At 50.3% G+C, this 26,521-nt stretch overlaps 1 protein-coding gene across 1 annotated transcript in view; it reads right to left on the minus strand.

Moving 5' to 3' along the window:
* Nucleotides 1-4,521: 4,521 nt before the first annotated feature.
* St14 (ST14 transmembrane serine protease matriptase) overlaps nucleotides 4,522-26,521 on the minus strand; it is a 38,711-nt gene continuing 16,711 nt past the window's right edge. The window contains exons 2-19 of the mRNA XM_038323351.1: nucleotides 22,918-23,077; nucleotides 22,474-22,601; nucleotides 22,056-22,126; nucleotides 20,679-20,836; nucleotides 20,458-20,493; nucleotides 19,968-20,208; nucleotides 15,542-15,681; nucleotides 14,963-15,060; nucleotides 13,601-13,710; nucleotides 13,361-13,491; nucleotides 11,029-11,133; nucleotides 10,528-10,638; nucleotides 10,315-10,428; nucleotides 9,383-9,505; nucleotides 8,548-8,734; nucleotides 6,399-6,673; nucleotides 5,470-5,606; nucleotides 4,522-5,152 (exon numbers count right to left, since the gene is read on the minus strand). Coding sequence (XP_038179279.1) covers nucleotides 4,991-5,152; nucleotides 5,470-5,606; nucleotides 6,399-6,673; nucleotides 8,548-8,734; nucleotides 9,383-9,505; nucleotides 10,315-10,428; nucleotides 10,528-10,638; nucleotides 11,029-11,133; nucleotides 13,361-13,491; nucleotides 13,601-13,710; nucleotides 14,963-15,060; nucleotides 15,542-15,681; nucleotides 19,968-20,208; nucleotides 20,458-20,493; nucleotides 20,679-20,836; nucleotides 22,056-22,126; nucleotides 22,474-22,601; nucleotides 22,918-23,077 — 2,487 coding nt within the window. The 3' untranslated portion in view covers nucleotides 4,522-4,990. The remainder of the gene's footprint in view (nucleotides 5,153-5,469; nucleotides 5,607-6,398; nucleotides 6,674-8,547; nucleotides 8,735-9,382; nucleotides 9,506-10,314; nucleotides 10,429-10,527; nucleotides 10,639-11,028; nucleotides 11,134-13,360; nucleotides 13,492-13,600; nucleotides 13,711-14,962; nucleotides 15,061-15,541; nucleotides 15,682-19,967; nucleotides 20,209-20,457; nucleotides 20,494-20,678; nucleotides 20,837-22,055; nucleotides 22,127-22,473; nucleotides 22,602-22,917; nucleotides 23,078-26,521) is intronic.

A 26,521-nucleotide genomic window follows, 5' to 3' on the forward strand; every position in this document is an offset into this window, starting at 1 on the left:
TAATAATTAAGAGTCTTATCATGATATGCCCCATTCCATTTGCTCCCACAATTCCTCTCTCCCTCCCTCTCCTCCCCTCCTCTCCCCCCTTTCTGTGTGTGTTGCGCACACACACACACACACACACACACACAAAAAGTTTGTTTTCTCCTACGGAACTAGACTGTTTTATAGACTTAGGCTTGTTCATTATACAACACAGCCAGCTCATTTGCAGACAGTAAAGAATTGGCACAGACATGCCCATGTGTTGTAGGGTTCAAAGTGAGCTGTGACAGGTGCCTGTTGTTTCTTATGGGATACTTCTTTACCCCTGCTTGCCACCTAGAGACATACCACTTGACATGAGGCCATGACTGCGCTCCCACAACATCTTTTGAGCCTGCATGGTAATGAGCTCATTAGAGTCTGATGCTGAGGGCCCGTGGGTCCTGCCTGCAGACCAAGGGCTGGAGAACTGACAGAGAAATGCTTTGGGCTGGGGCACCTTGGCTGCTAACCCTGAGACAGGAGCCTATTCTACTGCACTGAAGTATAATTAGAGACCACAAGCTGTGGTGGTACACACCTTTAATCCCAGCACCCAGGAGAGGCAGGGGCAGGTGGATCTCTGTGAGTTCAAGGCCAGCCTGGTCTACAGAGCGAATTCTAGGACAGCCAGGGCTGTTACACAGAGAAACCCTGTCTTGAAAAACCAAAAGAAAAGAAAAGAACCCAGAAGGTCCAGTCGGGTCAAGGGCACCAGGAAAACACGGTCCACAGAATCAACTAAACCAGGCTCATAGGAGCTTATAGAAACTAAAGTGACCATCATGAGCCTGTACGGGTCTGTGCTACGTCCTTTGCTCATGTTATGATCTTGTAACTTGATGTTCTTGTGGGACTCCTAACAGTGAGAGTGGGGGTGTCTCTGACTCTTTCACCTTCTTTTGGGACCCATTTCCTCCTATTGGGTTGCCTCATTCAGCCTTATTGAAATCTGTTGTGCCACGTTCATTTGACATCCCTGGGCGGTCTGCTCTTTTCTAAGGGGAAGGGAGACGTGGATCTGGGAGAGAGAAGAGGTGGGGTGGATGCTGGGAGGAGTGGAGGGAGGGGAAATTGCAGTCAGAACACAATGCATGAGAGAAGAATTTCTTCTTAAATTATAATAAACGAAAGGAAGGAGGACAGACAGACTAGAATCTGGCCCCACGTTGTGAGGGACTCTCACTCCTGTGATAGCACAACATTGCCACCATGTGGACTGAAACCTGAATGACACCTTTGCAGCCAGTCCTGCCCAGTGGCTCTGAATCTGGAGTCCCGTAGCTACAGGATTTGACACCTTCCCTAACCTATTTCACTGTGTCTCCCGCAGAACCCTGATGGAGACAGGAGTTCTTGTAGATGCAACACACAGGACCTGAGTGTGCTCGTGAACTTCTGAGACTTTGAGAAGTGGCTAAGATAACAGAGATGCCATGCCATTTGGAAGGACAAAAAAAATGAATGGCTCTGAGATTCCCAGCGCAAGACGGTCAGCCAGGGGAAAGACTCCATGATGTGTGCTGAGCTAGTGAGGCCAGTTTCAACCCCGAGCTGTCTCCAGGAAGCCCAGCTGCACACGGGTTATCTGGGAGCAGGGAGGGTCTCAGCCTGGCACTGCTGCCACCTCTGCCTTGTCCTCTCAGATCCAGTTATATCACCAGCTCTTAAGATGCCTTCATCTATGCAATGGGGCAGAAGCCAAGAGGCTAGATGTTACACATCACATCTCACCTGTCATGGCCACTTCTTAAACTCCATGTCAGGCTGCCCAGAGAATGGCACAGGAGGCAAGGCACGCTACAGAACACATGGAGCAAAATGAAGTATATAGAGCCCTGTTTAAAGGCCAGCGTGGAGCATGGAACCAAGTGACGTGCCCATCTGGGCAAGGAGCTCAGCACTTTGCAGGCATAGGAGAGACACCCATGCCTGGCTGCCTGGGGTGGAGTAATGGGCTCTCCAGCTTTCAGCACTTTCGCCTCAGGCTGCAATGGCAGTAAGTGGTTTCCGAATGCATTATTCATCCCATGCCCCGCACAATGGATCTGGCTATGGCTATTGCAGCCTGCCCTAATTAAATTGAAATTTCTGTCACATGCTTGGAGCTGAGTTTGTGCATTGAAAATGCAAATGTGTGCAAAACAGTCCCCTGGCCTGCCTCAGTAAAGCTAAGATGGGCCAATACCCAATACCACCGCAGAGCGGTGTAGCCGAGTGCTCCACAGTGCAGTGGCGCCTCTGGCGTCCCCTGACTCTGGTGCTACTAGTGACTTGTCCCTCTCAGTGAGCCTCAGTGATGACTCTGAGTTCCTGCTGGCTATGGGTCCTTAGCCTATTTTAATCTGTCAATAGAATAGCCAGACTTGGCTTCATAACCTTTATTTATATACAACTTTATTTTATTTATTGTTTTAGTACATTTCTTCGTGTGTCTGCCAGAGTGTGGGCAGAGTACAAAGGGCAATTGAGAGAGTCAGCTCTTTCCTTCCACCATGTGGATCCTAGGGCCAGAATTCAGGTCGCCAAGCTTGGTGGCAAGCCCTTTCACACACTGAACCACTTGTCAGTCCTCCATAATCATTTTTTGAAGCATCAACATCTGATGGAGTTCCTAGGGATTAAATGCCATTCCAAGGATTCTGCCAATACTCTTGGATCAAGAATACCTCAGCAGACCTTGCTCAGGATGTCATATGGAACCCTCCGTGGCAAACTCAGAGTAACAACCCCTACTGACACTGCTTCGCCATCACCAAATTGTGTTGGTAACCCTCAGGAGACCCCCAGAGTGAACAGCTGCTGCCTGCACCTCTGGAATGAGATCTTAGGAGCCCTGTGGGAAGTTCCTGCCCAAGGACCACTCTTGGAGATCCACTGTCCAAGACTACAGGCCGAGTCTCCACCTCCAGGGTCCCGGAAAGAAAGAAGTGGCCCCCAAGGCTAATGAGTTCCCAGGCAGAAAATAACGGGTGGAGCCTACATTAATCTAGAACAGTGGGGTAGAGCAGAAAGCCTTTCCCAAGAAGTTTCCAGGCAGCCCCACCTGCATGTCTACTGTCAGGGAATGAGTCCGTGCTGTGGATGGCAGCTCTGCTGGACATTGAGATGCTATGTGGGTGGCCCAGTCTGCACCAGCCTCCCTGAAATAGCATGTGTGAGCTGGCTATGCACATATGCATGGAATCAGCCCACATATGTACCCTGCAACCCTCACTTAACATAGAGCCTGGCTCCGTCCTTCTGCTCCACGCCACCAGGAAGGAGCAACATGTCAGGAGAAAAAGGAATGTTATTTACGTGGTGAATCTTCCTGGAAAATACTCAGGTTAAAACCAGACCCCACACAGATGATAACTCTCTTCCCTTTTGTTAACTAAACTCACCCGGAACAAAGTCCAGTAGCGATAACACCATCCGGAACTTGAGGGGTGTGAGCCAGGGTAGATGATGGGCAAAGAAAGACATCTTCCCTCTTGACACTAGCACAGTCCCTGCTAAGTCTACCGGGGGCCACTCCTTTTCCCCAGCCTTACCCATACAGGGCTTTGGGAGCCTTCTAAGGGCCTTTTAAAAGATTAGCAACCTCTGCCAGGCAGTGGTGGCACACGCCTTTAATCCCACTACTCAGATCTCCATGAGTTCAAGGGTGGCCTGGTCTACAAAGCAAGTTCCAGGACAGCCAGGACTATTACACAGAGAAACACTGTCTTGAAAAACAAATAAAAACAAGAAAGAAGGGGGAGGGAGGGAGGAGGGAAGGAGAGAGAGAGAGAGAGAGAGAGAGAGAGAGAGAGGAGAGAAGAAGGAAGGAAGGAAGGAAGGAAGGAAGGAAGAAAAAGGAAAGAAAGAAAGAAAGAAAGAAAGAAAGAAAGAAAGAAAGAAAGAAAGATCTCTAACCTCTCCCCAGATCTACACCCACACCCCTGGGACACTCTGAATAAGGAGAGAACATTTTATAGACACAAGAGGGATGGCCAGGAGGTTTAGGTACCCATCTGCAACATCATCATCATCCCTCAACTGGGACCCGTCCACCCAACCCATGCTGACAGCCAGTCCATGCGCACCCCGTGTACACATATATGCACACACTCAGCATATATGACCACCTCTGCACTGAATGCAAACCTACAACCCTTTGCACCTTCCTCTTCCTCTGACATGTCACCACCAGCATCTCCCACCCCTGGTAGGGCCAGGCGTGGGCAACCACAGTGTCCTCTCTCCACATGATGCCTCTCCCCGAAACTCCGTCCTGACTCACCCACTGACGCAGTCAGGGAGCCAGGCCCTGGCATCTAAGTGAGCACCTGCTATAACTGAGGACAGAAATAACCTCTGGCCTAGGGACCACAAGGCACTGTCGTCTGCACCCAGTATGGCACCACACAGTCTATGCTAAAGGAAATTTCATTCCAGTTTGTGCAAGGGGAACCCTTCATAGAAGGGGTGGGGGAGGAGAGCCCACTATGGCAAGAAAAACAAGTTACCTAAAAAGAAATAAAATGTTTTACTAACAAATACCCACCCTGGAGCCAGCAACACAATTCCAATCTTAGGTTCCACTTTTTCTCCCGGGTCCCTGGGGGTAGGGTTTCCTGAAGAGAGTGACCCTAGGGGACTTCAGCCCCTCCACCCACAGGGCTCCCAGGGGCTCAGTGATCGTGGCCCCTTTAGAGTCAGGTATCCAGGCAAGGGTCATCTTCACCCAGCTCAGGACAAGAGTGGAAGGTTGCCATCAAATCCTTGCCCGCAGCCTTGCCACCGGCACGGAAGTTCTCTGCCCAACTCCTGGCCCCACTTTGGGAGCCAAGGAAGAACCCTGAGTCCTGGGGATACTGTTCACAGGCTGGGTTGTGGGGCCGAGGCCACAGATTCAATGTCCTCCATGGTCCTGGCCTCTCTCCAGGTGTTCACGTGGGTCATCCCTGTGGGTGTTCATGGCAGACCATCCATACTTCTACACCCCAGTCTGATCTTTGATCCAGTCCCGAAGTACAGGGAGCCTCGTGTACACGCCTGGCTTGTTCCTCTGAGCGCAGCCTTCACCCCAGCTCACCACACCAGCCTGGAACATTCGCCCTTCTTTCTCCACGCTGGACAAGGGACCACCAGAGTCACCCTAAGTGAAAACAGATTCTCTGCATGAGGCCCTTGCCCAAACTCTCAGGAGCGGCCTGCACCAAACTGGCCTCTCCCATGCCCAGCTGACCCCTCGGCTTGCCCTCTTGACTCCTGCTCTCCCCTGCCCAGGCTTTCCCCAGCCCCACCTCTCCCTAGCTACAGCCTAGTTAGGCCCCTTTCTCCCTTCCTGTCCCTAGTCCCGCCTCGTTTCCATCACCCTCTGCGTGGCCCTTCCCCTCCCAGGCCTGGCCTTTTCCTAGCTCCAGCCTTTCTAGGTCCCTCCTCCTCCAGCTTCTTCCCCGCAAGCCCACACACCTGACAGGAGTCTACACCCCCGCTGAGGAAACCCACACACATCATCCGTGGGGTGATCTGCTGCGGCAAGAGGCCCTCGCAGGTGGTTTGGTTGATGACTCGGATCTCGCCCTTCTGCAGGACCAGTGCTCCAGTGCCTGGGAAGACAGTAAGCCAGGGTAGACTGAGGCAGGCAGTTCCCGGGGAAAGCCACCCTGCACAGGGAAAACTTAGGGGAGATGTTCCCCACTGCTCAAGTCTACAAGCAGGGCTTGGAAATAGCCCAAGTGCCTGCAGCCAGCAGATAGATGGGCAGGTAGCTAATAGCACATGGAAGGGTATTGTGCAGCCATGCATAGTGACATTGCTGCTGGCAGGTCATGCACCAAGGTAAGGCATGGGTAGAAAGGAGAAATGCAAAAAATGCCACCAAATGCCTTCGTGACTGTCTGTAAGGGAGCCCTCTAAGTCACAATGTACTAGACTGGTCTTGTAATAATGGAGTTTTTCAATTCAAAGTTTCCCTACAAACTGCCTTCCCTCCACAGGGCACAAAGGCCCCGCAGTGGGTAACGTTGCAGGCCCAGCTCAAAGGCTTGTCTAAGTCAAAAACAGCGCCCACCCCTCAGTTACACTTAGCACGCCTTTGCAGGTGAGTAACCAGTTACTAGATTGAGCAACTGGCCACTAGGCTGTTAGGGGGCAGAGTTGAAGCTTTAATTAAGAGCCCAGCCTGCAAATTATACACCTTTTATTAGGAATTTCCTATTCCTTTCTACCCCCCAACAGCTTTATCCTGACAGGCACCTGACAGAAAGTTGAGTCATCCACCAGCCCTGATGCCAGGCTGAACTCTGTGCAGTCAAGGCTAGACACCAAGGGGCTGCAAGTGCGTAAGTAGAAGGCCTAAGGCTCTCTGCAGGTCCTGGCCTGGCTTGACGGGTGCTCACCTCCTTCTTGGGTGAGCCCCCAGCCTGTGACCCAGATGGCCTTGCCCGCAGGGAAGACATGGGTCGTGTCAGGCAGGCAGATGGGTCGCACGACGGTGCTGTACTCCGCGGGCTTCTCGAGCTCCAGCAAGGCGATGTCATAGTCAAAGGTAAAGTCGTTGAAGGATGGGTGGGTGATGATGCGTTTGAGCTTGTGCTCCTGCACCCCAGAGGAGCTGCGCTTGCTCTGGTCCAGCAGACCCAGGAAGGCCGTCCACTTCGTGGCGTCCGAGTACCTGGCACAGAGGCGGGAGAGCGGTCACACATCTGTGGGAGGGTATGAGTGCCCTGGCAGCGTTCTGTGAGCTCCCACAGACTCAGAAGGCTCCCCGCCATAAACAAAGCCCTGAGCAGCTGCCGAGGACCAGGAGGCAGAGGGAAGCCCTCTTACTTGGGCTTAACCCTAAACCAGAGACTTTATTAAGCATAGTAAAAGGTCTTGGGTCCCCCTGGACCTGGCGGCACAGGTAGCTGTAAAGCACCCAATTTGGATGCTCGAGGACTCAGGTCCTCTAGACAGTACATCCCCTTCACCACTGAACCATCTCTCCAGTCCAAGGCCTTCTACTTTCTAATGTGGCCTCCCACTCATCCTCTGCCCCAACGGTGTATTCGTCCACCCGTTTGTTCATTCACCCACTCAATCATTTGCGAACGTCTATGATATTCCAAGAATGGCCCTAGAGCCAATGTTCAGAGTGTAAGTGGGGTGAGATGTGAGAACCAATTACAGCATCCCACAGAGGACAGGTCGGTGACAAGGACTGCACGGGAGGCAGGAGGGAAGGAAGCAAACCTCAAACTCAGCTACAGCTTTGCCGGCCAAAGCCTGCGGAGTGGGGGCTGGGGGCGAGAAGATGCGAAGCACAAAGGGAAAGATGGGGAGGCGAAACTGAATAGGGAAATGGGCAAGGACGGGGAAACTTCACCCCACCAGCCCAGCCTCCCTGCAGGGACTCCCTCTTCCCGGGCGTCTGAACGGGCTGACCCAGCAGACAAACACCACAGCTCCACCACTCCACTCAGACCCGCCTGCTCCTAAAGGCATCCTCTAGCCACCCACATGGACCTCTCAGGAGATCCAAACAGAACCAGGGCCCAAGGTAGCCCACACCTGTTTCCGCACAGCTTTCGCTGCCTGTGTGTGCCTATACATGTGTGTATATGTGTGTGCGCACAAGCATGTATGCATATTTTACCCTCTATCCTTGCCAGCCTGTGAAATACATGGAACAAGTCTTATTCACACGTATTTCCCAAGTGCCAATATTAATGATGGACGCTGACTATATGATGGAGGAGGGTCATCTGTCTATGTGATACTTTCATTGGTTAATAAAGAAACTGCCTTGGCCCTTTGATAGGACAGAAAATTAGGTGGGTGGAGTAAACAGAACAGAATGCTGGGAAGAAGACAGTGAGGCAGACGCCTCAGGCAGTCACCATAGCTCTCCTTTCAGAGATGGATGCAGGCTAAGATCTTTCCCGGTAAGCCACCACCTCGTGGTGCTACACAGATTACTAAATATGGGTTAAAGCAAGATGTGAGAATTAGCCAATAAGAGGCTGAAACTAATGGGCCAGGCAGTGTTTAAAAGAATACAATTTGTGTGTTGTTATTTTGGGGCATAAGATAGCCAGGCAGCCAGGAAACAGCCCGCCACTCCTTTCTATAACTATATAAATTCTTTTTATTCTTTTCTTTTTTTTTTTTTTTTTTTTTTTTTTGAGACAGGGTCTCATGTATCCCAGGCTGACCTGGAACTTTAACTCACTGTAACCAAACATGACCTTGACTTTAAGATACTCCTGCCTTGCCAGGCAGTGATGGCTCATGCCTTTAATCCCAACACTCAGGAGGCAGAGACAAGTGGATTTCTGTGAGTTCGAGACCAGCCTGGCCTATATAGTGAGTTCCAGGACAGTCAGGGCTATATAGAAAGACTCGTTTGCAACACGCCCCCCCCCAACACACACACACATAAAAAAGTTAAATTTTCTTAGAACTGTTCCTGGGGTACCTGCCACTCCTCCATCCCCCTACCCTGGTACCAGCTCACCCTAGCACAGTTCACACATAAGAAGCCTTACTGCATGCCTGGATACTTACTTGAAATTTCTGTCATCCATAAAGCAATGAGCTGCAGAGACCAGCCAGTTGGGAGAGATGAGCGAGGCCCCACACAGGTGGCCCTGGCCCTGGGCGTGGAGGCTCACCTGCCAGGGCCACTCGCCCTCGTCTGCATCTGTGCCACCAACCACCCGGGCCTGTTTGGTAAAGGATCGCAGCCCACAGTCTGGAGAGAGGACAGAGAACCAAAGTGAAGGCACTGAGCATGAAAGGGACATTCGCTGCGCACAAGGAGACTCCTCGGCACAGGAATCTCCACGGGGCATGCGCAGCAACACCAGAGCAGAAGGGTGCGAAGCCTCACGGCTCCTCCGTCCTCCCCTCATCCTCCGTCTCCCCATCCAGTGCGGCACCACACAAGTGCATCAAGACTCCAGACACCAGTCGCTTTGCTCAGGCGCGGTGTGGTGTCGCTTGCCTAGATTTCCATGCCCAGTGCTGCCCCCAGCTCAGAGCACAGTGCACGGGGACGTGAAGGCAACCCAGCCAGCTCGTCTAGGGCACACAGGCTATAGCTTAAGGCATGCATGGGTGAAAACAAAGCCCTGTCTTGTGCTCGGGCAGCTGGGCTCTTCCTCCTCCGAGCCACTCGCCCATGGCTATCTACCTTTGGAGCAGCCAGTGTGCCAGCTGTGTCTGGGAGGCGCTGACATGCTTGCTGGCTTCCCATGGGACAGTGTGCTTGTGCCAAGTTGCACAGTGGGCACTGGGCTGGGGGAGTGAGGTTCTGGCAGGATCTCCACCCCTGGGCCTTTTCCCAGATGCCTACCTTGCACAGCAAGCACCCTGGCCCACATGCAGTTGCCCTGCTTACCGCAGTTCTTTTCATCCGAGCCGTCACTACAGTCCTTCTTGCCGTCACACTCGGGGTTGCCCTTGTTCAAGCAGAGCCCGTTTTGGCAACGGTAGGTATATTTGGTGCAGGTGACGACATTCACTATGTATGGGGGAGGACACAGAGCAGCGAAATCGATCTTATGGCACACCACGATGGCACATCCACCTTGCACCCCTCACCCCTGTGGGCCCCATTTATCACACCTATGTCCACTGTCCTTTCAGACCGGCTACAGGTTCTCCACCTTCTGGAAGATTCTTCCCAGACTTAATACACAGGAAACTTAAGTTTACAAACTCTGGGTGCACTCCATAGAGCCTGATACTGGCTACTACGTTGGGGTGCAACTTCAGTGAGAAGAATGTATTTTAAGATGTGTTACATTCGTTCATGCTGTGGAACATTTGTTTTAATGATGCAAAGATGTGTTGCATTCTTTTATGCTGCATTTGTTGAACTCTGTGAAGCGGTGTTGCTTTGCCTGTCTGAAACACCTGATGGTTTAAATAAAGAGCTGAAAGGGCAGTGAGCAGCAAGGCAGGAGACAGGATAGGCGGGGCTGGCGGGCAGAGAGAATAAATAGGAGGAGAAGGAAAAGGCAAGAGAGATTAAGGGAAAGAAAAGAAGGGGACAGCCAGCCAGCCAGCCACGGAGCAGGAGTGAAAGTAAGAATACAGAAGTAAGAAAAGGAAAAAGCCCAGAGGCAAAAGGTAGATGAGATAATTTAGGGTAAGAAAAGCCAAGCTAAGCCAGGGCATTTATAAGAAAGAATAAGACTCTGTGTGTGATTTATTTGGGATATGGGTGATGTACGCCCAAAACAGCCAAGAGAAAAAAAATCAGTATTTTGCCATTCCAGTGTGGGACTAAAGAAAATCCCCCCGACAGCCAGCCGGGGCCTGGCTTACCACTGTCACACGAGGCCTCATCAGACCCGTCACCACAGTCGTCCTTGCCATTGCACTTCTGGCTCTGAGGGATACACTTGCCGCTGGAACACTTGAAAGTCTCAGCAGGGCAACCTAGAAAGGCAGAGGTCCTTAGCAACTGCCCACATGTCCTGGCTCATTGGGCCAGGCGGGCACTGGGAAGCCACAGCAGCCCCCTCCTGGGGCACTTACTGCACCCCTCCTCGTCGCTGCCGTCCCCACAGTCGTTGATGCCATCACACACCCAGAAGAGGGGCTTGCAGAACTTGTTCTTGCACATGAACTGGCTGGTGGTGTTGCATCCTGTATGGGAGCAGAAGAATCAGCTGGAAGCCCCCAGCAGCAGCCTGGGCAGTCACGGCTCACAGCTGCCAGAGATGCTATCCCATCTGAACGGCAGTGAGCTGCTCTGCACCACCAGCCGTTGATGCTGACAGACACCTGCCTGCCTGCCACGGTCTCCCATGGCGGGGTGGAGGGTAGGGGTGGGAGTGGGGATACAGCAGTGAGAACGGGGTCACACTGCCTTGTGTCTTTCTGCCAGGGTGGACAGCAAACAAGGCCATGAAACTGACAAGACAGAACCAGGGCAGGAAAAGGCAGTCCACTGGACAAGAAAAGGGGATAAGACAGTAGGAAGAGGCAGGAGGGGACAGGGCAGGGGGAGAGAGGGCAGGACAGGGCAGGACTTACGGCAATTGCTCTCGTCGCTGTAGTCTGGGCAGTCTGCCCAGCCGTCACAGCGCAGGTTTCTGCGGATGCACCGTCCGGTGTTACACATGAACATCCCTGGGCACGCTGTAGGGAAGAAAGAGGCCTGGAGTCCATGGTTGTCCCCTCTCTCCCTAGCAGCCACCTCACAGCCCCACTGAGAACTCAGCCTACAAGCAGAGGGACACTGAGTCCTGGTGTGGGAAGTCCTTCTGTGTATCTGTTGCTTTTATTGGTTAATGGATCAAGCTGCTTTCAGCCAATGACTAAACAGAGATGTAAAGAGAGAGTAGGCGGAGTAAGAGAGAAGCCGTGTAGCCGCCACAGGAGACAGATGCCTCTGCTGGAGCCTGCTGAAATCTTGCCAGTAAGTCACAGCCACATGGCGAAACACAGATGAATAGAAATGGGTTGATTTAAGATGTAAGAGCTAGCTAGCAATATTCTTAAGCGATTGGCTAAACAGTGTTTTAAATAATAGAGTTTATATGTAATTATTTCCAATCTGAGCAACCAGGAAACGAATGAACATCCTCTGACTACAGAGGCCCAAATCTGACAAGGGGAGCTCTTAAATCAGCAGCCAGAATGGGCAGCAGGCGGTTGGCACTGACCATGGACTGCACTGAGCACAGCCATGGGGAGAGCAGCCCGCTGTGTGGGGAGCCGTGCGCTATCCTGTGCATTCCCCGGCAGAGGCCTCTGACATCGCAAACTGCCCGTGGGGTATGCGTCCTAGCCAAGTGAAAACAACACCAGTCCTTCCTTCACACGAACGCATGATCTGAAGTCCAATGTTCCTGAAACAGGGAGAGGTCTGACAATTGCTCCTTGAGGGAGGACAGAACTGTGGGAAGTCTGTTGTCACTGACCGCGCACACACACACTTGTCACAAGCATGTCCTTACACCAAAGGTATCTGCCATCCAGTAGGATTCTTAGAAACTATGTCATTGCGTTGCTTTTGTCTTTTTTTTAAAGGTTTGTTTATTTTTATTTTATCTGTGGGAGTGTTTTGCCTGGATGTATGTCCATGCACCACATGCATGCAGTGCCCATGGAGACCAGAAGAGGGCATCATGGCCTCTGGACCCAGAGTTAACAGATGGCTGTGAACCAACCACTCTATGGGTGCTGGGAACCAAACCCAGATCCTCCGCGAGAGTAATAGATGCTGTTAATCCCTAAGCCATCTCTCCAGCCCCTGCAGCTACATCTTAAATCAAAGGTGAATTTAAGTACTTAAAATGCCTTCAAAAGGGTTACTCCATGATTCAGGGTCAAAATCAAAAGTTACAGGTTGAACATCCCTCAGCCAAAACACCAAAGCCCAGAAGGATGCAGAAGTTTTTTGAGAGCCATAGGGGGGAGCCACATACATATCTGTGTGTCTGTGGTGCATACACACACACACACACACACACACACACATATATATATACATATACATGAAGCCATAATTTAAAATCATGTGTCTTCCTCAATCACTCTCCACTTGTTTTTGCTTTTTAAGTCAGGCCTTCTCACTGAACCCAGAGCATTATCAATTTGTCTACAGAGGCTGGCCAGCAGGCTCCCATGTCTGCCTCCCTGGCTCTGAGATATGGCTACACAATCCAGCTTGGTATGTAGGTGTTAGGGATCAAACCCAGGTTCTTGTGCTATGCAGCAAGCACTCTACTATCTGAACTATCAAATTCCAAGTCTAGACTTGGGTCCCCTTCACAAGATACCTCACTGTGTATACACACAAAAATGTTAGGGCTGAAATCCACCACACTTCTAGTCCCAAGTATTCTACATCCGGGACACTCAAACCTGTACTATGTATGCCAATGGATTGCTGTTCACACAGACAATCGTATTTTCTAATATTTCAAAACTACAAAGTCATCCTAAAAGTGCTAGTAGGTTCTCAAGAGAAGTACAGATTCTCAAAAGTCACTGTGATGCTGAATCAAAGAGGCGGGACCCAGGGAGTCGGGAAGGAGAGTCCTAGGGCTTCCTGTGCCGCTATGGGGAGCAAACCTGAGAAGCACAGGATACTAGCGCTCACCCTTTCGTGGTTTTCATGCTGGGGATTGAACCCAGGGCCTGGCAGGTGCTTGCTTAGCAAGCTCTGCTAACACAGGGCGTCACCCCCAGTCCAGCCTTTTAAAGAAACAGACTCGTTCCGCCCCCCCCCCCACCCCCGCCATAAAGCTGCTAGTAGATGCATGGGGCGCAGTGTTCTCTCAGAGGACGCACAGCGTAGGACAGAGAGCACTTCCTGTGCCAATCCCTCCACCCATCAGCACCCACGGCATCTGCTCACGGTTATTGGAGTCGTAGGACAGGTATTCGGCGAGGAAGCCGGTGTCTGTGTAGGACTGATCAGAGTGGAAGCGGACTGTCATCTTGCTGCTATTGCTGCTGACAACGAACTTGGACTTCTCACCACAGTACCTAGAGGGCAAGTAGGAGGCTGAGGACGACTGGGGGCAACCAGACAACGGGGGTGCTGGAACCCAGCCCTCCCAACCCTACGGTGATGACTACACCCTCTGGGGCTCACCTCTCCCCGTTGATCTCTACATAGTCCTTGGGGCAGGTGCCCAGTGGTACGTTGGGGTCCACCAGATAGAAGAGATTGAAGCGCACCTTCACGTTCCGGTTGTTAGGCACCTGGACAGAGAGATGCTTTGGAGACCCTGGCTTCTTTTGCTGTTTCTTAACCCAAAGGATGTCCATGGGAGGGCAATGGAGCAGGATGGAGTAAGGTAGCAAATGAACCCCACACACTATGATTTTTTCCTCTTAGATAGGGGCTCTCCCCTTTTTTTTAGGTTTTAAGATTTATTTTAATGGATACATAAAACATAAAATTGATATACATTAATACTACATAATACTTACATCGGAGTGCCCAGCTGCCCTCTAACCAAACATCACCCTCACCAGTCAGCTTCTCCTCCCTGTTCTCCCTCATTTTCTCAGTTTCTAAGAACTTTTAGGGATTCCACATACAAGCAAGGTCATGTGACCCTTGTCGTCCTTGTGCCTGGCTTAGTTCTCTAACATAATAACCCACAAGTCTGAACAACGGCAACATAATGGCTTTTTCACTATTCTCATGAAATCAGACATTCACCTTTATATCTTTTCTCTGTGGCGTAGCCAACAAGCCATTATTTGGGGGCCATTATTAGTAAGTAAGAGTTCTTGGAATGCAAGCACTATGATATACAACGGCCAGCGTAATAACCAGGAAGGAATTAATGGGCAAGAAGCACATACAGCCTGGGCACCCTGGACAGAGTGGTTATTCCCACCCATGTGGATGGACTGGGACTGCCAAAGATGTCACCCTGTTCCTGAGAATGATGAGCAATGTAAAATGCATGAATTACTTATTTCTGGAATTTTCCATTTAACATTTTCAGACTGTGACTGACCATAAGTAACTGAACCTTGGAAATCAAAACCACGAATGTGTGAATGAGAATTTGTATTTTATCACTTTAAACGGCTAGGACGGTATCTCAAAATCTTTAAGGGAAGACTTCCAACGGTGAGGAAGTAAAAGACACCTAAAAAGCCCCTCTGACCCTACAACTGTGCAAGAGCTTGCTCTATTTCACACACTCATGGCGTCATCATGACAACACCTCGCAGACAGACACTCAGCCTCAGTTTACCCAGAAGCAGGCTGACACACAGAAAAGACAAATAAGTGGCCGTGTTCTCTCGGCATTTACCTAGGACGTAAGTCTGAATGTGGCCAGTCTGCAGCAAACGGCTCCTTGGACTCTTGGCCCAGTCTTATGGGGCTCATGAATGTGGCTCTTTGGGTTATTAAAGGAGCCATTGTCTCTCTCCTGTTCACCCTCAAGTTCTGTCCTGATGCACTCAACACCCCCCCACACACACATCCTACCTTGATATTCCATGTGCAGTCGATGTTAGGTGGGTAGTGGCCTGGATAGTAGGGACTGCTAAATGTTCCTTGGACTTCATTCAAGGAGCCTCCGCAGTCTGAGGAGAAAGGCAGGAGAAAGTGGGGAAGTTAAGGATCCCCAGTCAGGGGGTGTAGGGAAGAGCTGAACAGTCTAGAACTCAAACCCTGGGCCACCTGTCTACAAACAGGACACTGGACTTTGGCAAAGTGCTCAAAGCCAACTACTTTTAAAAGTGATCTCTTAGCTGGGCGTGGTGGCACCTGCCTTTAATCCCAACTTGGGGGGCAGAGTCAGGCCAATCTCTGTGAGTCTGAGGCAGCTTGGTCTACATAGTGAGTTCTGGGACAGCCAGGGCTACACACTGAGACCCTGTCAAATAAAAAATAAAAAGAACAGTCCCTGACCTAGATGGCTAGCAAAATGCCCTTTGGTCTCAGCTTCCAGCCTGTCCCCATGAAGGCCCAGTCTGCCAACTTCCTGGGTTCAGGAGACCCTCTAAGGCCTGCACCTATCTATAATTTGATAGCGTGCCCACCGTTGGCCCTGCCCATCCTTACTGCTCATCTTAGGCAGCTGGAAGAAAGTGGCCTCAAAGCCAGGATGCCGCCGGTCGGTGTTGGTTATCAGCGTGACAAGGAAGACGTTCTGGGAGGAGAGGAAAGTCAGGTTGTAGGAGGGAGGGTAGGTGCCACACAGCCTGCAAGGCAGAGAAATGGAGTTAGTGACAGACCTTTCACACATAGCTTAGCTTCTGATCAGAGGCCCGGAGACCTCATTTCTAACCCTACACTTGAACACAGAAGAACAAGAGCAGGGTCAAAATGTTTTCAAAAAATGAGGCATAGTAGCACACATCTGAAGCCCCAGCAACGGGAGGCTGAGGGTTCAAGGCTAGCCTAGGCTACAGAATAAGACTCTTGGGAAACAAGTCTCACTGTGTAGTGCCTAGGCTAGCCACAAATTCTCAGCTTTCTGTCTTAGTCTTCTGAGTACTGTAGATAAAGGCATGCACTGCCACGCCAAGCTAAAATTTAATTATTTTATTGTTCTAAATTATTTATCAGGTATAAACTTAATCAGCATTCCTGTTACTGTTAGCGGCATCCTGTGCAGCTGGAGCATCCTGTACCTCCTATGATCTGTAGAGTGCAAACCATCAGTAGTAGTTTGGGATTTGTAGCCCTTTCCAGTCTGTGAAGCTCCCTGAGTTACGGACTGGCCTGGGGCTCCCTGGAGTTTTGAGATTCATTAAATGGCCCAGTGAGCCTAACAACAAAGAACTTGTCTGTGGGGTCTTCTCCAACCCAATAAGAGTTTGGGACCCTCAGAGTACCCCAGTGCTGTTCAGCTGTCTCCTTGGCAACAGGCTTCAGGCAAACTCCAATGGGTTAGCACCATGACGGGCAGGTTTACCATGAGAGTATTTGTGGCCACTACATTACACATGAACTCTGCATATGACATGACCTTGCTTGGCCTCAGAGCCAGTCTGGATGCTTTAATTGAGCCCGGAGAAGCACAGAACCTCAGATGAAATCCCACTACACTGGACTGTCTCTTTCTCGTTGCTCCAGCATGGGCTTGTGCACATCCAGCTTGGCCCACCTGACAGTCGCTGACAAACAGAAAGCTAGAGATTGTTCTGTTTGTTTTAAGAAAAGGTCTCACTATGTAGCTTTAGCTACTTAGAACTCAGATATCTGCCTGTGTTTGCCTTCTTAATATTTTCTTATTAAGAACACATCAAAAGGGGACTGGAGAGATGGCTCAATGATTAAGAGCACCTGCTGGTCTCCCAGAGAACATGAGTTCCATTCCCAGCACCCATGTTGGACACCTCACAACTGCCCATAACTGCAGCTCCAGGGCATCTGGGACCCCTTCTGACCTCTGCATACTCTTGGCATTTGCTCACACATATCTATGGATAAGAAATAATTGTAACAATAAATCTCTTCAAAAAATAACTTGACAGACATGGCTCTCGGTGGATGGCTCATGTTCATTTCTTTCCAGAGCTGGGGATAAACTCAACTCTATACAACCACTCAACTGTTGGGCTACAACCCTAGCCAATGCTCTTAAATCTATTGACTCAAAATCCCTATGACAATCTACAGTAGGCACTAGAACCACCATGTCACAGAGAAGGACATTGAATCAGTGAGAGAGGTTAAGAAGCTTGCCTAGATTCTATGACAGGGGTGGGTGGCGCTCGTCTTTAACCAGCTCAGGAAGCAGAGGCAGGCAGATCTCTGAGACCAGCTTCATCTGAATAGAGCCTCCTCTCTCAAAAACAAACAAAAACAAAACAAATAACAAAACAAGCAAATACAGTGTAATCCTTTCTGTGAGCTTGAGACCAGCTTTGTCTGAATAGAGCCCCTTTCTCAAACCCAAACCAAAACAAACAAACAAACAAACAAAAAAACCCCAAATATCAATAAAACAAGCAAATACAGTAAAATTCTTCCTAAAGGCATGCACACGTACGCAAGTCGGGTCAACCCTAATGGTGGTTGATCCTAGCTGCTGAGGCGAGGAGTCATGTCATGATTAAAGCTATCAACTTGATGCAATCTAGATTCACCGGGAGATGAACTCTTGGACATGCAGGGAATGTATAAATGGTGGAATGATGTGTTATTTCCTGGTGGGGACCCTGGACTGCATAAAATAGAGAAAGAGACACAAGGCATTCATCACCGACTCCTTGACTGCAGATGCAATGTAACCAGTTCCCTCAGGCTCCTGCCGCTGTGACTCCCCGCCATGGTGGACTGTGACCTGGAACTCTGAGCCAGATAAACCCTTTCTCCCTTAAATGACTGTTTTCACGGTGTTTTTGTCAGAGCAACAGCAAGAAACTAAGGCAGCAGTGGTCACTCACTCTCCTGCTTGTTGGGTTCTAATGTTTTCCTTCCTGGATTTCTTCTTACTGTTATTGTCACTAATTAGTGTATGTGTGGGGAGGGGGGGGGACGGGGTCCTCACACTTGTAGCCCAGGCTGTTCTAGAGCTCACTAGGTAATGCAGACAATCCTCTTGCCTCAGTTTTCTTTTTCTTTCTTTTTTTAATATTTATTTATTATGTACACAATATTCTGTCTGTGTGTATGCCTGCAGGCCAGAAGAGGACACCAGACCTCATTACAGATGGTTGTGAGCCACCATGTGGTTGCTGGGAATTGAACTTAGGACCTTTGGAAGAGCAGGCAATGCTCTTAACCTCTGAGCCATCTCTCCAGCCCCTGCCTCAGTTTTCTAAGTACTGGACTCAGTATGAACCACATACCTGGCTTTAGGCTTTTTTGGAAGTGTGTATGGGGTATTTCTTTCTTTTTTTTTTCTTAAAGCTTTATTGATTTATTATGTATACAGTGTTCTGTCTGCATGTATGCCTGCAGGCCAGAAGAGGGCACCAGATCTCATTACAGATGGTTGTGAGCCACCATGTGGATGCTGGGAATTGAACTCAGGACCTCTGGAAGAATAGTCAATGCTCTTAACCTCTGAGCCATCTCTCCAGCCCAGATATTTCTTTTTTTTTTACATAGTTAACAGATGGGAAAGGTACATAAAGAGAGATGAGAAAGGGGCATAGTTCTGACTGCTAAGCTGTGTCAAAAGATGGTTCTATCTTGGTTTGGGCCAACATGGATAGAAGGGTTTGACCTACTGAGTCAAGGAGAAGCTGACCATCCCCCAGCACCCTTGACAAGTGTGAGAAGAACTCCATCCTGACATGGGGCTATCTGGGGTACCCATCTTGGGCCAGCTCCCCCTCCCCCCAGCACGTATAGTAATGACACCTTTAGTTTAGAGATGCTCTGGCATCTTTGTTTTTTTGGGTTTTTTTTTTTTTTTGGTTTTTCGAGACAGGGTTTCCCTGTAGCTTCTAGAGCCTGTCCTGGAACTAGCTCTTGTAGACCAGGCTGGCCTCGAACTCAGAGATCCGCCTGCCTCTGCCTCCCGAGTGCTGGGATTAAAGGCGTGCGCCACCACCGCCCGGTTTGGCATCTCTGGTTTTGCCTTCGTGGTACCAGCAAGAAACTACAAGAGCCTTACCTACCAAGACCGCCAATCCACAGCCCCCACACTTTCTCCATCAGGTGTTACATGTGGGGTCCGGTAGCAGAAGCTAGGGACAGCCCTGGCTCCAGAGCCTGCTGAGATGATCCCAACGAGCCAATCGAAGTCTGTTCCCCTGTCTTGGCTCTCTCTCTCTCTCTCTCTCTCTCTCTCTCTCCCTCTCTCCCTCTCTCTCCCTCTCCCTCTCCCTCTCTCTTTTTCTTCCTCCTCTCCCCACCATGAGGGCTCTGTCTACATATAATCCTGCATGCCAGAAGAGGGCATCAGACCCCATTATAGACGGTTGTGAGCCACCATGTGGGTGCTGGTACTTGAACTCAGGACCTCTGGAAGACAAGCCAGTGCTCTTAACCACTGAGCTATTTCTCCAGCCTCAGGTTTTTTTTCTTAAATAAACGATCAAATCTTCTTTACTCCCTCTGCCTCCCACTGACCTGGCGCTTCCAGTGTTACTCTGTATGCTGAACTGAGCTGTGCTATGCTGAGCTGTGCTGTACCATGGCCCCTTCCTTTTGGGAACTGTAACCATCTACCTTCTCAATGGTAACTGTCTCCTGAACTGCAGGCCTGGCTATCTCTGCTTGGTCACAAATCTGCCTTTCTGGCAGCAGACTCAAGTTCTCTCGGCAGTCAGGGAGGCCCATGCTCCTCTGCTGGACGCACACCAGCATTGACGCTGCCAAAGTTGAGGATCTCCTTCCTGGCTCACTCCCTGGAGCTCACGCTGGTGTGCACCATACCTGCCCTCCCCAATCTGTTTCAGAGTGGCCTGTGACCAAACGTCACAAACTACATCCCAAGCCTATACCACAATCAGTGCAGATGGTTCATCCAGCAAGGACCAGGCTCCCTCAGCCAAGACCCCCCCCCCTTGTTTCCTAGGAGACTCACCGCACCACGGCATGGGGTTCCATGGGGCTCAGGGTATCGTATACGGTGACCAGGTCACTGTCATAATCATCACAGGGAGCGACATCAAAGCTGCGGAAGGTGAGGCTCAGCACAAAGTCAGCATCCCCCCGCAGGACCCACTGGCAGCGGGCATGAGCTGGGTAGGGGCTGTTAGGGAAGCCAGGGGTGGTGAAGCGCATCACCTCCCCACCGTGGGCATGCAGGGCAAAGTTGCAGCTGTCTGTGTGAGAGAGAAGACAGAAGGAAGGTGTGCACCCTGCAGGCCACGCCCCAGGCAGAGCCCCACCCCCAGTACATCCCAAATGAAGGAAAGCTCAGGTTGACACAAGGAAGGGGGCTTCTTGGAGGGGAAGGGAACAAAAACGGATGCCTGTCCTTCAAACATCCTCTAACTTCCAGGGACCCCACGACTTAAGGGACATCTGACAAGATCTCTTTCTTTCCCACCAGGGGTCAATATGATACTTACAGTCCTGAGACCTCTGCAGCAGTCTGGGGTCAGTGGCTGAAGAACAAGAAGGCAAACATTTCACTGAAACAATCAGTTTTCTTATTCTTGCTTCCTTATTACCGAAAGGGAGGAGCCAGTCAGCAAGCAGTCCTCCAGGGCCTGAGCGGATGAGGTTACCCTCCAGCCCCGCTCCTATATGCTGGGCCACACATTCCCACCCGGGTCTGCTCCGTACTTACGGAAGGCCACCACAGAGGTCAGCATGAAGGATTTCAGTGCCCGTGCTCGAGGTGGCAATGTGACCACTCGCTCCACAGCCATGGCTCGTTCAACCTCTTCCTCCAGGTGCGGGGGGATGCTGAACTCTGACCAGTAGTAGGCGATGACACTGCCCTCACTGGGGAGACAGGGGGAGCCTAAGATGGGGTGCTCCAGGAACCTACATTCTCTGCTACCAATGAACACACACACACATAGCAGTTCAGGCTACTGAGAGACACTAGCCTGCCTCTGGCTCTCTACTTTAGCCCTTGCTGGTTCTCCTGATCTCAGCCCTCAAGCAGGTACGTCCTGGGGCCAGCTCAAGTTTAGGAATGAGGAGGAAGCCCGGCCTAGGCTTGAGCTCACTACGTCTCAGTAGAATCTTCCTGGGTCTCATTGCTCTTTTGAGACAGGTGTGAGAATACCTCTGCCTGCCGCCCTGCTTTCCAGAAGCTTTAGCTGCGTAAGCGAAATGAAAGCACTTCCGAGCTGGGTGTGGGAGCAATACCTGCAATCCCAGACACTGAGCCAGAAGGACTGCAAGTCTGAGGCCAGCCTGGGCAACCTGAGGAGACGATGTTTCCAGACAAGAGGCAGAGGTTGCCAGCTTGGTGGCACAGTGCTTAGCATCAGTGAGGTCCCATGGTCATCTCACAGGCTAACACGCGTGTAACGGGGAGCCAGGCACAGTGACTCAGGAGGAGGCCAGGCCAAAGGTCACTCAAGTCCACTAGTTTGAGGCCAGAGTAGGCAGCACAGTGAGAGCAAGTCTCAAAAATAAGGAGCGCGAGCTCATTGGTAGCACCCTTGCCTCTTACATGTGAAGTGATGGGTTCCATCCCCAGTGCTGTAGAAAAATGATGAAAGCAATTCAATACTTTGGGCAGAAAGACTATTAAAAAGAAAAAAAAGAGGCCAGGAGATGGCACATGCCCTTAATTCTAGCACTCAAGAGGCAAAGGCAGAGAGATCTCTGAGTTTGAGGCCAGCCTGGTCTACAAAGTAAGTTCCAGGACAGCCAGGGCTACACAGAGAAATCCTGTCTCAAAAAAAAAAAAAAAAAAAAAAAAAAAAAAAAAAAAAAAAAAAAAAAGATAGAAAGAAAGAAAAAAAAAAGAAGTTTGGAAGCCTTCCTGGGCACCAACTTCCTCAAATCCAAATTTGGAAAATCGGTCTCTTTCTGGGCGTGGCACAAGTGGCAATTCCTGTGGCAACGGTGTTTGTGGACTTTACCCAGCCAGCACCACGACCCACTCCCTGCCTCAGGCACAGAAGGACCAGGTAAGTGTTCTAAGTTAGTGGCACACCATCCTATTCCCGGCAGTCAAGGCTCACATCAGCACCCCCAAACCCACCTGAATGCAGTTACCGTCGAGCGCTTGTGGTAGGGACCCAGGACAGGGACTTCACTGTACAACTTCTTCAGCTGAGGGGAGAGGACAAGGCATAAAGCCGGCCAAACAGTAGAAATGACCCCTTCCCCAGGCTGCCCCCATGTCGTAAGCCCCCTTCCCCAGGCTGCCCCCATGATGTCATACTCCCCTTCCCCAGGCTGCCCCCATGTCATACCCCCCTTCCCCAGGCTGCCCCCATGATGTCGTACCCCCCCTTCCCCAGGCTGCCCCCATGATGTCGTACCCCCCCTTCCCCAGGCTGCCCTCATGATGTCATACCCCACCCCCAGCTCAGGAATCTGGAAGCAAAGATGAGCTGAGTCACAGCGGGGTCCTGGGACAGGCAGGGCAAAAGGGCATCTCTTGGGACTAGACTCACCGCTTCCTTCACCTGGTTGGCCAGGCTTATGAACTCTGTGGAGTTTGAGTTCTCATAGGCATCCAGAAAGTTCTCATTTGTGACCCTCAGGTGGCCATTGAAGACCTTTTGGACCCGGACATTTGAGTCTGCCAAAGGCCAAGAAGTGGTCATGGACCATGGTACAACTTCACCAGGCCCACCCTGCTGCCCTCAGCTGGGAGGAACACATGGCAAGGGGGCCAGATCTGACCGGTCCCCATCATTTACCATCACGGCCTGAGAGGGCTCAGGGAGACAGTGCCCTGGGACACTTCCCCTGGTCCTCCTCCTCCCATCCACTCTCATCCCTTCCCCAATTCGTTCCCTGTTCATCACAGGTGGCCCTTCAGTCTGTCCACTGAGGGAAGAGGGAGCACCGCCACTATATCACCCGCCCACAGCCCCCCCCCCCGTTATACTCACACTGGAAGTGCCACACCAGCAAGCCAACCACAAGTGACAGCAAGAAGAAACTGACCAGCAGGGCCACCAGCACCACCCAGCGCCTGGGGCCTCGCTTCTCCACCTTCTTGGCATTGTTCACAGGCAGGAACTCCACACCCTCCTCAAAGCCATTCATGTTCTAAACAGAAAGATGTTTCAGGGCTCAGAAATGCTCCCCACAATAGCTTCCCACTCCTGGAAGTTCAGTGATGTGTGTGAGCTTGGGAGAAGCTGGACTGGGCCATAAAGAAGGGGCTTCACCCAGAAGTGCAAAGCCTCTATGCCCCTCCCCCCTTCATCCCAAGACGCAAAACACCATCCCGGTAGAGGAAATGAAGGGGCTTCTGACCACACCTCTGTGGTCGGTGGGTACGAACTGCTTAACAAAACCTGGAGCCTAGAGCAGGATGGGCTGCCATAGTCCTACAAGTCCAGCACTTGAGGTTTGAGAGCAGAAGATTAGGAGTTTTAGGACCAGTTCAGCTACGTGAGGAGTTCGAAGCCAGCCTGAGCTTTGTGAGGAGTTTGAAGCCAGCCTGAGCTTTGTGAGGAGTTTGAAGCCAGCCTGAGCCATGTGAGGAGTTCGAAGCCAGCCTGAGCTAGATGTGACCCTTTCTCAAGACAAAACCAAACAAGTACAGGACTTGGAGAGTGTCTACCCCAGTGCTGAAGGTTTGGCACAGGTGGCTGCCTAAATGCAGGGAGAGCAAACAGCCCAGGAATAAGAGGGCACTGTGGGGACTTCCAAGACCAGCCACAACTGTACCCAGTGGTCACCTGGACCAGAAAGTCTGTGGACAGGATGGAAATTGCCCACCCTGTCTGCAGTCTTATCCCTGATACTGCAAAGAAAGCAATGGCCCCACCCTGATCTCCTCCCTGTCTACCTCAGCTGTTTGAAGTACTGCCGCTGTCACCTAGGTACTGTATGTCAAGCTCCAACCAATATTCCTTCTTCTTTTAAAACGTGTGTGTGTGTGTGTGTGTGTGTAGGGCAGAGGACCACTTGCAGGAGTCTATTCTACTTCCACCACATGGGCTCCAGGGACTAAAACCGGTTGTCAAGCTTGGTGACAAAGAAGGCCTTTAGCTGCCCAGCCACCTTGAGGCTGTTCTTTGACAATTTCATACATGTTTAGAATACATTCTGATGATTCTCTTCCTACATTCTCTTTTCTCCCTCCTACCTCCATCAGCTCCCCCTATTCTTTTTTTTAAATAATTTATTTACTTTTATTTTGTATGCATTGGTGTTTCGCTGCATGTATGAGTGTGAGGGTGTCAGGTGTGGGAGTTACAGACAATTGTGAGCTGCCATGTGGGTGCCAGGTTTTAAACCCAGGTCCTCTTAACCACTGAGCCATCTCCTCAGATCTCCACCCCATCCCCATTCTTCCTAACAGTCTCTTTCCCAGGTTTATGACTTCGGGTTTTATGGCCGGCCCATTGAGTCTCCCCAGGGCCAAGTGTGTGATGATTGGATAGGAACCTTCACTGGAGACTTAAGAGACACCAGTAGTCACACAAGTGACTTTCCCTGAAACTATTCATTGTAGCTCAGGAATGAGAGCCCAAGCCCCTCCTCCATCCATGCCTGCCTGCTGGCTGCTGGCTGAGCAGACTCAATGCAGGTAGTCACAGCCGCTGTAAGTTCATAATTACAACGGCTGAGTCTTGAACAAAATGGCGTTTGCCACCCTCCCGAATATCTCCCAGCCCTTCCATTCTCTCCGCCCCCTAACACAATGCTCCTTGGTCTTAGAGCAGAGCAGTGTAAGTGACCTAGAGCTAAGCACTCATTCCTTATTCCCAGCACCTTGAGCAGTCAAAAGTCTTTGCCTGAACAACATTCGATCTGTCACAGCGTTACCGTTGATGTGACAGAACCCACCCCTGCCTCAGGAGAACACTTGCACCTCAGAATTTCAGGCCTTTGCTTAACTGATCCCACAGATGCACATCTCAGAGGTAAGCACTCCGAAATCATTCTCCTTCTGGAAGTCACTGTACAGAGCAGACTGACCTCAGATTCACAGAGATAACCAGGCGTGTGCCCCTATGCCCAGCTAACTTTCTAAAATTCTGTGTATCTGTGTGTGGATATAGGCACGTGAGAGCGGGTACCCTCGGAGGCTACAAAAGGGTGTCAGATCACCTGGAGTTACAAGCGTCTGAGAGCTGCCCTGTGTGGGTGCTGGAAGAGCAGCAGGCGCTCTTTGTTGCTGAGCCCTGATTTGCTGTTTTGATAATGAAATTATAACATTCTTCCTTTTTCTCCTCCACCCCCACAAAATCATAGTTCCAAATTTAAACAAAACAAACAAACAAACAAAAAATCATAAACTAGGTGGTGGTGGTGCACACCTTTAATCCCAGTACTTGGGAAGCAGAGGCAGGTGGATCTCTGAGTTCAAAGCCAGCCTGGTCTACACTCGGAACTACACAGAGAGCTCTTGTCTCAGAAAGAAAGAAAGATTATATCCTGATATACCGCTAGGGATAATGGCACACATCGGTAACCCGAGCACTCAGCAGGCAAGGGACAGTGGGATTGCCAGTTTGAAGCAAGGCTGGACTATATAGCAAACTCCAGACTAGCCTGGGCTACATAGGAAGACACTGTCTCAAAACAAAACAACTTTCCCAAACCAAACACTTTTTAAAAAATGAATGAATAAATAAATCTTTTCGTTCTTTTCACTAGACTAGTTCACTCACTCACTGTTTCCTCGCCTATAGAACTTGTTTCATTTGCTACAATGTTTCATTTACTTAGATTTCAATAAACACTCCAGTTTTTACATAGAATTGCTAAGATCTTGTAATTCTTCTCAACCTTCCACACATGAGGTCTGTCAAATAACTCACTTCACTTTCTCCCTGTGAGCCTTTCTCCCAGTGCCCTCGTCCTCTCTCTCATCCGAGCCCGCTGTCTTCCCACACCTGTGGCGGACTGCCCCCTCACCTGGGCGCTTCCTTTGACTTTGTCTTGTGTGGACACTTCCGTTTGCTAAATCCCACGTCTTCATCTGCTCGGCTCATTTCACTTTTACTTGGTTTTTGATGTTTTATTTTGCTGTTGTTGTTTGCTGGTTTTATGAGCAGTGTAGCCTAGGCTAAACTGGAGCTCACTATGTAGTCTAGGATTGAACTCAGTGACTCTCCTGCCTCAGCTTTGAGTCCTGCAATTGCAATCATGAGCCACTCTGTCCAAAGCTTATTCCACTTTTAGTGGATTTCTGAGATGGAAAGTTTTGATACTTTACATGCTTTTAAATATAGTTTTTATTTGTAGCTCTCTCTCTCTCTCTCTCTCTCTCTCTCTCTGTGTGTGTGTGTGTGTGTGTGTTTGTCATATACCTTTAACCCCAGCATTCAGGCACTCAGGAGGCAGAGGCAGGTGAACCTCTGTGAGTTCAAAGCCAGCCTGGTATACCTAGTGAAAAAAAAAGACCCTCCCTATTGCAAAAGCATGAATAAATTATATATATATATATATATGTATGTATATATATCTTTTTTTCTACACTCAAGTTTGTTGATAGTTGGGGTGGGTATAGAATTATAGCAATAAAATATTTTC

Source organism: Arvicola amphibius, chromosome 3, assembly GCF_903992535.2.
Source record: "Arvicola amphibius chromosome 3, mArvAmp1.2, whole genome shotgun sequence".
Taxonomy (NCBI): Eukaryota; Metazoa; Chordata; class Mammalia; order Rodentia; family Cricetidae; genus Arvicola; species Arvicola amphibius.